Source organism: Phyllopteryx taeniolatus, chromosome 6 (assembly GCF_024500385.1).
Source record: "Phyllopteryx taeniolatus isolate TA_2022b chromosome 6, UOR_Ptae_1.2, whole genome shotgun sequence".
Classification (NCBI taxonomy): Eukaryota; Metazoa; Chordata; class Actinopteri; order Syngnathiformes; family Syngnathidae; genus Phyllopteryx; species Phyllopteryx taeniolatus.
In genome coordinates, this window is record NC_084507.1 from 17,374,783 (window position 1) to 17,387,702 (window position 12,920).

Consider the following 12,920-nt stretch of genomic DNA (forward strand, 5'->3'; position numbering starts at 1 on the left):
TGGGGGCTCCCTATTACCTCTGGCCTCAAGCAGCCACCTAGTTTTAGACTTGACTCTGGACTCCAGCTACTTGGTTAAAAAAAAAAAAAAAAAAAAATATATATATATATATATATATATATATATATATATATATATATAGTATAGTGTTCTCGCTTTCGAAGTAGAAGCTTCGTTCCTGACACTGAACAGTGGTTGACCAAGAACACAATTACCTATCGCAACTGCATTTTGTTTGATTAGTTAAAAGAAAACATGAACTTCCTCTAAAAAAAAAACAAAAATAAAAAAAAAAAAACAATTGTTTGGAAATATGCTAACATCATATATGATCACTTTGTTATGCGTTAACTGGGAAAATGTCAGTAAAAAAAAAAAAAAACATTCTTCATTAAGTGAGAAAAAATCTGCACCGTTCTGCATCAAAATTAAATGGGTTTGCCTGCCCCACTACTTGTAAACAATAAAAAGCTCCAAACTTGGATTTCAAATGAGTTTTGTAAGGGGTCCAAGAACATTTCTAGAAGAACGGGGAAAATAAAAGAACATTTCAGGTAATTTTGGTTGCTTTGGGCATTATCGTCCTACCAAAGAAATTCAAAGGATGGTGGTGTTTTATAAAGTGATCATTCCCAACCACAATTATCCAATTTCCCTTAATTGGTTGGAAATTTTTTTATTTACTACTAATAATGTATTTTCGTTCATTTCTCTATGCCACTGATGTACAGTATACTGAAAGGCCCAAATTTCAAAATAAGTACATTTGTCAGTAAACTTGAGACAAAATCATCATTATTTCAGTACTGTATATATACGCTTTTTGTGACATTTTTGTTTGGCGGTGTGCCGTGAGATTTTTCTAATGAAAAATATGTATGTTCCTTGGCTCAATAAAGGTGGGGCAAAACGGACCTGGAGCATTCATGAACAATGTATTTACAATCTTTTTTTTTTTTCCTCGTCCCTCTTGGCAAACATCAAACACTTAGTGAATGCTGTACTTTCTCTCCAGCTCCTCGGCCACCCCCCCGAGGTACATCAGTCTAAGTTGGAGTAAAAGCTCCCGCAGCAAAGCTGAGTGCAGCATTCCTCCTCGACCTCCTCCTCCTCCTCCGCCACCACCGCCGCCGCCGCCGCCACTGCTGGCCTGCCAGCCCCTCTCTGCCCACGTTTTGAGCATCTGGTAGTGGGCCTCCTTGCTGGCACGGTGGTCCAGCTCGGCCCGTTCGATGACGGTCTCGGTCACGCCGAGGGAACGCACGAGCTGCTTGACCTGCTGCACGGGAACCAGGTCGAGCAGCATGTAGATGAGGTCGTGGGCTGCGGATAGAAGAACACAATGATGGTTTAAGGGGGTGTCATCGAGTGTCAGACCACTTCCAGTTCCTCTATTCGCTAAAATACAGTAAGACAAATTCAGAGAAACAGTCTTTCGAGCGAGCCCTCCACAAATAGTGAAAATCCACTAATAACTGACACTCATTCAAAAAGGTTTGTAATTGCCCATAGATAACACAAAATGCCAGCAAAATACTTTTTCTATCAGCGAAGGTTATGGACTGACTAAATGAACCTCCTCCTCCTACTTCAACCTAGTTCCTTGGCCCCAAGATGCCAAAAGATAGCACCAAAGCAATATGTGTACGTTAGACATGGCTTTGGCATGAGCACAAAACTAAGGAATGGGTGAACTTTTTCCTCCAAAATGTGTAAACAGGCAAATGGCCGAATTGCGAATATGCAGGGGCTAGCTGTGTATCGCAGATTTGCCTTCAGTATACGTAGTGCCATGTTGTGCCGCAACATGCCAGGCAGCACCAGGGTATAATGGAAGACATGCAGTGTCATTAAGAGCAAACTGAACCAAAATCAGAGCAGAGACATTGTTGTATGCTGTTTTTATGTTGATGCTCCGTGTATGTTAAAGTAGCCGCTCTCTGAAGGTTTACAATTACCGTTTACAACAGCTATGCGAATTTCCGTTTCACCTTAGATGTCAGCATTAAGATAGCTGGTTTTCTTTAGACTCAATGATATGGTTTGGGTGAACATTTTGATGCTTAAATATACAATGGTTAATTGTCTTTTGTTTTTATGTGTCAGTTTTACAGTCAGCTTCAACTGGGAGTGACAAACAAAGAGCTTAAAGCAAGTTCGCTTTGCGTCCTTTTTGGAGAAATAAGCGAGAGTGAGAACAGGTGCTCAGGATACTTTAAAAAGTGTGTTTAATGAGTTTGGTATGTTTTTCGTATGGCATCACTATAATGCGGCTATTCACCTATTGCGACTTGGTCTAGAATGTATCCCGATAAACGCCGGTTCACTGTATCTTGAAGTTTGTTATCTTGAAGCAGCCATATGCTTGTCACTTGTGATCAAAAGTTGGGTCTTAGGTGTGTTATGTTTGACATCATTTTAAAGGCAATACTGCATTGCATTGAGGTTTCCAGAGAAAATGCCACTACATAATGCTACTGACACACAAAGTTTCGGCGCGCAATGAAATAGTTTGCGCAGCGACCTAAGAATACGTTATCATGCGGGACTGGAACTTTTCTGGCACACTTCGTACACATTTCGGGTTACGCATTAGGAGGAGAACCCGAGGACAAAGTTTGTTGTTGTTTCTTTTGCACTACTTGCAAGATCCTGCGTGATTGATATTTTGATCGAGGGCTGAGCAGCCCTAAAATTCAAATCCTATTCCGGCCCATGGTCTCCTGTGTGCAACATTGTCCAAAGAGACTTACTCTTGATCTCCAGTGGGACACAGTCAGGCAGGTTGGAATGGTCGTTCAAAAGCGTTGCGCTCTCAGGAGACTCAATGAAAGATATTCTTGGCACTTCCCCATCCAGAAACAGGGCCTGCAACATGATACCATAACATGGTGTTAATGAAGCTACATGCCGCACACCCATGCAGTTAACCTCTCACAGCTCTACGAGCGCACCCCGTGTGGCTTCGGTGTTCCGGATGATGGTTTCAAGAGCGTCTTTTTGGTCAAGCGCTTTGTGGCCATGTAGAAGATGACCAGCATCAACAACGTCACGGCCAGAACCACCACTGCAGTCAGGACGTGAACAAGGTATCCGCTTCCGCTCTCGGAATCTATGCAAGACGAGGAGGACACAGGCGTGAGATAGGAGCAGCCTCGACAAGGAGTGTTAAGAGAAGAATAGAAAAAGGAAGCTACATATACTGTAATATCATTCGCCCAGTAGCATAATTGCCCAAGCAATTTTGCCAAATTAAAAAAGTGTTTGCTAAAAATGGTGTTTTTTCTTTGTATGTGTAGACTGTCAGTCATCCAGGTCATGATCATCCATAAAGGTTGAATCGATGCAACCGGACACTTCTTGTTTGTTGACTTTTTTGTATGTTTTTTTTAGTTTAGTTTATTTGGTCATATATTGTTCCACAAATCTATAGTCAATCCAAAATCTTACATACAAATCAAGCAAAGACCAAAAATGTGTAGACTGAAGCCAAGGCTTATATTGTCTACCCTTTTCACATAATATCAATGAATTAATTGTTTTTGAAAAATAAAATAAATAAATCATAAATAAAAAAGAGATTCCACTGTATAATCAGACATCACATTATTTATTTACACTGAATCGGAAGCTGACTACAAAACATTGCCAAGAAGGTAATGCATCAGGTTAGAAAGTTTTTCTCAAACACAAGTTTGTACTTGTATGTCATGACACTATTTATCATTGTGTGTGTGGAACTTGAGACGAGGTAGAAAGGTGTTTGTGATACAGTTTGTTTTGTCTTTGAGTTGGATGTGAACATGTCGTAGAGCCCCAGCAAGCCAGAACACATCATTACACACACACACACACACATTTCTAAATGGTTTTTACATAGAGACATGTTGTGTCAACAGGCAGTCACGTGTAATTAATAAAAGTAATCAAAATATATGAAACACACCTCAGTGTGGCACAATCTACTTTGAATCCACCCTAAGTTGTACACTTTCATTGATCCCACTTCACGCATCTAAATTGATTCATTAAGATTTTCGTACAATTCACTGGGAAATGAAAGAATATGGTGAAAAAAAGCCATATTTAATGAAATAGGTAGAAAGCATTCTCAAAATCTGGTGGTTTGTGTGCTCACCCGTTGGATTGTGGGAAGCAAGGGACTTGCAGAGATGTTTGCAACCTGCTACGCAACTGTGGAGAGAAAGACAAAGGAAGTGTGGCTTAAAGGTACAGTAACTAGTGAGACGATTTGTATATACAAATCAGAAAATAACACAAATATTAACATACTGAGCACTGTTAAATAGTCTGAATAGTCTGTGCGGATACATGACTGTCCCTCTTTCTCATAGATAAAAGTGTGCGCCATGTTTCCATCCTACATATTTATCCTTTCGGCTACATCCATTGTATTCGTTTATTTCTTTCTTAATATTTAGAAACCATTTTAAAATTGCTTTTTAATGCAAATTAATAACAATTTCAACTATCCTGCAAATGCGGAAACGTTTTTCCTGATCACTGGGCTCAATGACAACTGCGCCTTGGGCCAATGAAGATTCAGGCATTAGGCAGCCACGCCCACTAAGCTGTTTTGAATAACTGCCGTACAGGGAGTGGTATTACAAAAACAGGAATTTTAGGAATTTTCCTATCACAATCAACTACTCTTAATGTACACTGTATTAAATATAAAGGAAATGTAAGGCAATTAAAGAAGTACAGTGCCGATTTGAGTTGAGTGTGTACAAGTGAACATTTTAGTTGGATTAATGTCAATAACTATATTTAGAATGGCATAGCTTCTTTTTGTTTTTCTTCCTAATGCTGATGGAAAGAGTTTCAGTTCAACAAAACCACTTCCCCGTCCCGATGTCTCAGTGTAGAAGGAACAAGCGATGCACAGCTCTTTAGATAGACACACACACACACACACACACACTCACACACTCACCTCTTGCATCGCTCACACTTCCTGTTCACTCTGTAGTAACCCTCCTTACACTCGCACACAGTGTTCCTCTCCGCCGTACCTGTTTGTATTCAGAAAAATGTACAATCAACTATTGAGAAGAACTTTTCATTGGCAATATGAAGAAAAAAATGAAACGTGACTCATTATTTGATTTGTTTTAGGAAGGCCTCAGATTAAAAAAATACTAAATGTAAAACCAGGCCACGGAAGTTTGGTAACGGGCGCTGATGAAGCTACGCTAGCTTCAGCCATGACCACCATCTGTAGACTGATCCTTCAGCCATATTATATGAAGAACAAACGAGTTACTGTAATCGGCTTCACGCATTACGTCTGACACGGACGATATGCTTTCACCGCTGTTTGTCCTACCACATTGTTTTCAACTCATTTGTGTCTACACGGAACACCATATGTGGAAAAGTACAGTGAACCCCCACGTACAGTATGTGCCTTCATTTTGCTGCAGCTTGGTGCCATGGAACGATGTAGAAGCCATTTGAGAAGTTTCATTCAAACAAAAGTTTACTTTGCTGCCCGTTTTTGGCATCTATAGGCAAATATAAACCTATTTGAAAAAGTGTTTGTTGTAGATTCTTATTTGTTGTAGATTCTTCAAGCTGTTTGGGGCGAAAATTGAAAAGAACATCAACCGCAACTAGTGTGCAGTTCGGGAAAGAAGAGGATTATAAAACTGCTGGAACGGAGAGTGCGGGTGGTGGTAGGGATGGTGAACAGAAAGCGAACGGTGGGGTCAAATCACTGAACTAGTAGACTTGGGGAAAATCACATCAACAACACAGCTGATCTGCAAATAGGTCGGTAAGGAGAAACATTTTCACAAACTGGCTGTGACAGCAGCAAAAGCATATCTTCCATGTCTTACGTAATGCATGAAGCCAATGACAATAACGCTTCCAATCTTTTGATGGCTGCTGGTCGTGGTGCAGAGTAGGACTGAGAACAAAAAATCGAGAATAGGTCGACACAGAATTTCTACTTCAAAGCTCCGCCGGGATCAAAAGTGAGATTGAGATTCCAGAGTTGTGGCGGCGAACAAGTTAACATGTCATGACTAATATTCGTTACCAAACTAACACAACCAATTACATTATGAAATGTAATTCAGTCCTGGGATCTGTTTGTCCATTTCGTATTTTTGATCTGAGCCTAATAACAAAATAAGTTTTCATGATTTGATTTTTCATCACCAATTGAAAATAGAAAGAGCGGATGACGCACGGATTGGGGAAAACTTACATTTTTGGACTTCTCTCTCAGCAGAGTTGCACAGCGTACATATACGACATTCACTCGTCTCTGAGTCGATAGTGAAGATGTAGTAGCCGTCCTTACAGCGGCAGAGAGTGTTTCGGTGACGTTCACATTTGGATACTTCCACTTCATTGTTTTGCTCTGCGGGGAGAGAAATTTGGAAAACTCTCTCATGCAACATTGTGGAATTGGATTGCAAATCAAATGAAGGAAACACGTTTTAAGAGACTTGTGTTTGTAGTGGTATGTGTGCAATTGTTCGGCCACTTCTCATAATTCATAGACATATGGCATTCGCAAGCATTCACACTCACATTCACGCAAGCGCAATTTAGAGCACAGGTGTCAAAGGGGTGGCCCGGGGGCCAGATCCGGCCCGCGAAAGCAAATCAAAATTGCTCATTGTGTTCTGGTGTAATACCATTGAGATATTTGCAAGCATTTTTTTGTTACCTATGCCACTTTGAAAAGAAATGTAATAGTCGAAAAACATGTTTTTATTGGCTTCTGATTTCAAAACTGGTTATTCATCAATGTGTTGTGTATACTGTATGTAATTACAGTATATGAGGGGATCTTTCATTTATATGGGTTCACAGTTGTAGCGGCCCTCCGAGGGATGTCATAACTACGATGTGGCCCGTGATAAAAATGAGTTTGACACGCCTGCTTTAGAGTCTTCGCTGAAGCTAACATGCATGTTTTGGGATGGAGGGAAGAAGTCAGAAAACCTAAAACCCAAACAAACAGCGAGAACATGCAAACTCCACACAGGAAAGCCTGAGTTGCGATTCAAACGCTGAACATCTGAATCGTGAAGCAGATATGCTACCCACTTGGGCGGCGTACTGCACTAATGAAAACCTCTTGGTAATTTGGTAGTTTGTGCTACGATTAAACGCTCGTGTTTTTTAACATCGGTCAAATATCAAACTGTAATAACCCTATGTATCTGTTTGAGACACATGCATTCTAACAATGGTGAATGGAGCTTTCAACTGATTGAGAGCATGGTAATGTCTCCTTACGTCTGCACGCTCTGCATCGCATACACTTGGGATAGTAGTTCATGTGGTCCATAAATTCGTCAGCAGCACATGGTGTGCAGTTCGTCCTCATGCCCTCGGCGATGCACTTTTCCACCAACTTGAAACCTGGACAACAGGAGCAATGGTTACGATTGACATTCCTACACGCTGGCCGGCATAGTGACGCCTGCTGATTTCTATGGAAAGCCGTTTGAGCATTTATTCCATATCCTTGATATTCATATCAGGGTCCATGTACTAGTACGCTCTTTGTCCTTACTAGTAGGACAACTTTGGCATACTAGTACGACAACTACATGTTACTAGAGAGTCAAAGCTACTAGTGCCATTTTAGTGCTACTGCTATGGTCCAAGAGATTACTAGTGCATGACATGAACCTACTAGTTGGGCCTAGTAATGTTACTAGTGCAGCACAGTAGTGTACTAGTAAGGTTTAATTGCATACTAGTAGGATAAAAGTGGCAATGGTAGTGGGAAAAACATTGCTAGTCAGAAAGTATTTCTAGCTGAGAAGTGCTACTAGTACTAAAGTGAGTCTGTGACATTATAAAATCCTACATGTTAGCATCTAGTGCTTCACTACTAGTACTAGTAGTGCACAGATGTAAACTAGTGCACAGTTTTGCCTCAGTAATAACGTATACTGTATTGTCTAAATAGTATGCCAAAGATGTCCTCCTAGAGTGCAGAAATGTCATACAGTAGTGGAAAAAATACTACGAGTAAGACATTATCATTCTATTTGTGTGTTGAATTGTCGTATTAGTGAGAACAAAGAGGGTACTAGTACGTGGACCTTAAGCTGGATACCAAGGATATAGAATAAATGCTCAAATGTTCCATATATTTCCTTATGTTAACCTTGTGGAGCAAGGATTTAATCCAACAATGGGAAAATATGATATTATTCTAGGGTACAAGTGAAATTTTAAAGAGTTGGTCAAATGGAAAGAAAAAAAAAAGCGGCCTGTGTGATAATTGTGACTGTGTAGTAGGCGTCAACTTACCCGGTGGGCACTTGTTGCAGCATATGCCATTTACGGGATAGTCTCCCTCTGGACACCTTTTCTCTTTGAGGGTGGGAATCAGTGTCAGCGTGGTGGTGAACAATGTTGCCACAGTGACCTGGAAAAAGTCATTTAGTTACATTACTGATTACTCGGCTTCAAAAGTAACTAAGTTAGATTACAAGTGACTTTTTTAGTTACTTTCAGCAGCTGCCGAGTGGCAGTGATATCACTTATCCGCTGTAATATCCATTTAACTTAATTGGAAATACACACCACATAAATTACAGAAGGATGTCAACATGAACCAATAACCTAAATATTAGCGTGTAGCTTCAAGCCACATTAAATGAACCAAAATATGACTAATGATGCAATGGAAACTATATTTAATTCAAGTATAATCACTTTACAGTATTTAACTGCATGGTATGTGGTAAATAAAAGTAGAATTTACAGCAATCTACTGTAATATATGTTCCCAGCATGCATTGTAATATTCTTGGCTCAAAATGGCGACTGTTTTGGAGTAACGTGTCACCGGCATCACTGGTGGTGAACGTGCACTGTGAGACAAAGCAGAACATGCTAGTGAGACCTACTCACCGCCAGCAGCAGCACCGCGCCATGCACGGCCATCACGTTCTGCCTGCTGCCCGCCTTGACCATCCCACACTTGAGCTCAGTCCATCAGAAGGGAGCACCTGAAAGCAACATTATTGTCATTAAAAACAAATAAAGAAATCGTTTCTTGGAATGTTCTCAACTCCTGTTTCAATGCTGCATGCATCGTGCGCAACTTCCCACAGCTGAAGAATTTGAATTGAATTGCCTTTGATAATGTGGAAAATTAATGATTGAGTCATCGATTACGGTGAGCCCCCGTTTATCACGGGTCATGCATTCCAGATCCACGTGACACGTGAAAATCCGTGATGTAAAAAGACCGTATAAAAACTTTTAAAAAAAAATAGTTTTACCTCTCCCACAATTTAAGCACAATTAAACATATTGAAACGTAGTGGTACCGCACTATATTTGGCCACAGTTGTTTTAATACAGGATTAATCGACTCCACCCAAACAATGAATCACCAATTTCGATTAATTTTGACTGATTTGTGTGCAATGTGTTCAAAGTATGGCAATTATCCTTTGGGGAAGTCGTGCATCAAAAAAAAAAAAAAAAAAAAAAACAATTGTTGTTGATTAATTGCGTCTTGTCGTGCACAATTGAAGCGCTGTTGTTGAAGTCTCAACTAGTTTGCTAATCGAGGTACATCCTTGCAGACCACTAGCACAACTGCAGGCGACCTTATTCTGCTCAGTACGACTGGCAACAGGAGTTCAGAACATCCCAATTTGTCGTCTCATTGCATTCAAATGTAATATGCCCGAAAGTAATTAATTAAAGAATTAATGACAAAAAGTACATTTCATTCACTCAACGTCTTTAGGTTTAGTTTGTTATTTTAAAAGAAATTATACTAATTATGTCAACTAAAGAGGAAACTCTGGTTCGGCTGGTTCGACATACATGTTACACCCCATACTCGCACGAAAACATTTCTCTTGGCAGCCAGCCTAATTATTCTTACCATTTCAAAAGATGCACATAGTTTTTGAACAATAAAGGTACATGATCCAGTTGAAAAAAGGTGATTCAACAGGTCATTGCAACCTTATGAAAGCACCTCAGGACATTATCTCACTTAGAAGTCAGTGGAATCAATTCATTTAATAAATATTTTCTGCACCGCGATTGGCTGGCGACCAGTTCAGGGTGTACCCCGCCTCTCGCCCGAAGATAGTTAGGATAGGCTCCAGCACGCCCGCAACGCGAGTGAGGATAAGCAGGACAGAAAATGGATGACGGACAGAAAAACTGATGCATTCGCAACGGAACATTTGGTTGGAATGGACTTTCGATACTACCGTGAATGACGTTCTGCAGTTTTGACAACCTCTACTGTTACCTTCAGGTTTCCCAACATTTCTTTTTTTATTCTTAAATGCCTTACATATTTTGGAGGGGTTTGTTTATGTTTAATGGCTTTACCTAATTTAATGGTAGGGTCAAACTGGGAAAACTATAACATAGATAGATTTCAGTCTGTGCTGTCCTCTGCACGTTGTTGTTTTATGCATCGTTGTTGTTTCAGGTCAATTAGACTTTAGCAATTTCAACTTCCAGGAAATAATTATGAACAGAGGTTTTTTGTTTGTTTTTAACATGCCAGTTACTTTATTTCAATTCTATATTTGTCTCTCTTTTTGACGGCTAAAACAGCCTCGGAAGACCCCCAATGCGTCCAACAATCATGTCAACAAGACAGCACAGATTGTAACACATCGTCATGTTAATTTACCGCTCCGGTATTATACTTTACCCACTTATTTCGATGGAATTAGGTAAAACCTCAAATTGATCACACAGAAAACTAGACTTTACACCGATTTTATCGGCCTTATCGGTATCGGCCCATAATTAGTATTTTATCGATCCGCAAAAGACATTTACTCCCCATCGCCATCGTGCACAGTATATTTGAATCCAAAAGCTAGTTTATTTTTAGCCTTGTCGCGTGTCTTTTGGCGTAGTCCTGCAAATATCTGACGGCCAATAAAGTTATTTAAACAAAAAAAAAAACATGTCGGCGGTGTGGAACAGACAACACGTAATGCCTGGATCAGATTTCAAGACAAATTTGCTCTTTGAACATTGCACTATGTCACACTACCGCAATAAAATATTGTATTTCGATACCAGCGCGTCCCATGTTTTACGATCATTGGGCTGGATACACTCGTTACCGTTGCGACGACAACAAGATTGGATCGCGCCGATTATATTATGAGGACAAAATGGTCACCGGTGCTCAGGACAGGACAGGACAGGACAGGACAGGAGAGGACGTTCGTTTAAGGCTTGCTTGAGGTATGTATGTTCACGCACTTTTAATACGATGCCGGCTCGCAAGCAGGCAACTAAAACGTTATGTAGCCTAGCAAGCGGGTGGTAGCACGAACGGTTGGACGTAAACTTGCCGCCGTTCTGCTCGAAGGTTTCGGTGTGGGTGAAGTCATTTAATTAAAAATAAAGTCATTTAATTACAGTAACAAAAACAAAAATGTCACAAAAAGTGGATACATTAATTACTGTATTTACTTCCTGCCATCTAATAGAAGACCATTCATCTGTTCTGTCTGTCACTGGCATAAATAGAGGAACAAAGATACATTATTTATTGTAAATGTCTATATTTTTTTTAGCAATTAAGTACACAAGCATATACAGTAAATACAGAAACCCGCAGAGCGAAGAGGGAACCGTCCTACTGTATACCTTTAAGAGACAATATGGTGTCGTAATACGCGTAAAAAGAAAGACGCACAGATTTCAACCTGGCGTAACTTTCGACTTCTCAGGTCGACTAATAAAAGTCGCCAATCGCACGCCGACGCCAACGAAGGCGAACGTGGGCTGCATATTTTTGCGTCACCTCTCGCACTGGCTCACCTCAAGCGGTTCGCGTCGCCGGAACGCAACCGGTGCGCACACGCGAGTTCGGCTTACCTGCGGGCGAGCGTGGCGGGCGGCCACTTTCGATCCGAGTCCAGCTCACTGCGAGACGAGAACTATTGGGTGACAACTAAAAAAGACAACAACAACAGAACAAGAAGACGGTGAAACCTAAGGCGGAGCAGCGCGGCGGCTGGCGAGAGAAGGAGGAGGCGGTCTCAAACGGGAACTAGTTGACTCACAGGATCATTTCAAGGAACTCTTCCGCGGGCACTTCATTAACCCTATCTAACCAACTCGTTGACGAACACTCCGGATGGAATGGACAGATAGACAGATCATGTATTATTATATCATGTATTACTGTTCACAATCAACCTGCTACCATTTAGTCCCTGTGATTAACCGAAAATACATTTCAGCTGTTCTAGTAGGCTTTTTCCTCTTTTTTTTTAATTATTATTTTTTTTTTTTGCAAAGCATAATTCTGCCACCACCATGCTTCACTGTAAGTATGGTGTTGTTTTGGTGATGATGAGTGTTTGTGCCAAACATACCGGTCAAAAAGTTCAACCTTGGTTCCATTGAACAATAACATCGCGAGAAAATGTGTTATGGTTCGACAAAACCAAGGCGTGAACTCGTTGACCGTGGTGTCCCTTCTGGAAAAGATACAAAACATTTATTTTATTTTATTTTAATAATCAAGTCAATTGAGTTGTAGAGGTTATATGTCTCATTAATAAGTGAAAACGTTTTGGAAAGATGTATCTTGGTCTTGTTTTTTTTAATATCACAAAAACCTGGTAGACTTGTTATATCCATACAGACAGACAGAACAACTAAAATAATGCAAATAAAGTAAAGCAATAAAATACAATAGAAAATAGAAATGTCACAAAATGTCATTTCAGTGTGGCTTAACTGCTGGTTGGTTTTTTGTTTAGTTTAGTTTTTTATTCATAAATCCACTTATTTCTATTTCAAAAATTCGACAAAGTGGATTAACTGCTGAGACTGCAATACTGCGTCTCATATGTTCCTGCATAACATGTTTTTAACAAATAAGATGATTTTATAATAAACTA

The 12,920-nt window shown here is 40.2% G+C and overlaps 1 protein-coding gene across 1 annotated transcript; it reads right to left on the reverse strand.

Annotated features, from left to right (window-relative positions):
• Positions 1 to 656: 656 nt before the first annotated feature.
• tnfrsf1a (tumor necrosis factor receptor superfamily, member 1a) lies at positions 657 to 12,717 on the reverse strand. Its single transcript, XM_061776578.1, has 10 exons — positions 11,887 to 12,717; positions 8,917 to 9,014; positions 8,311 to 8,428; positions 7,282 to 7,407; positions 6,239 to 6,394; positions 4,958 to 5,036; positions 4,139 to 4,194; positions 2,955 to 3,112; positions 2,754 to 2,868; positions 657 to 1,323 (listed from the first exon to the last, which is right to left on the reverse strand). The coding sequence occupies exons 2-10, from the start codon at positions 8,977 to 8,979 to the stop codon at positions 989 to 991; spliced, it is 1,206 nt and encodes a 401-aa protein (XP_061632562.1). The 5' UTR covers positions 8,980 to 9,014; positions 11,887 to 12,717; the 3' UTR covers positions 657 to 988.
• Between the last annotated feature and the right edge of the window lie 203 nt (positions 12,718 to 12,920).

Coding starts and splice junctions, on each gene's coding strand:
- tnfrsf1a (XM_061776578.1), bottom strand. CDS start 8,979: ATGGTCAAGGCGGGCAGCAGGCAGAACGTGATGGCCGTGCATGGCGCG. Junction 6,395..7,281: donor GCGATGCAGAGCGTGCAGAC/GTAAGGAGACAT, acceptor CTCTCCCCGCAG/AGCAAAACAATGAAGTGGAA. Junction 5,037..6,238: donor TGAGAGAGAAGTCCAAAAAT/GTAAGTTTTCCC, acceptor GAATACAAACAG/GTACGGCGGAGAGGAACACT.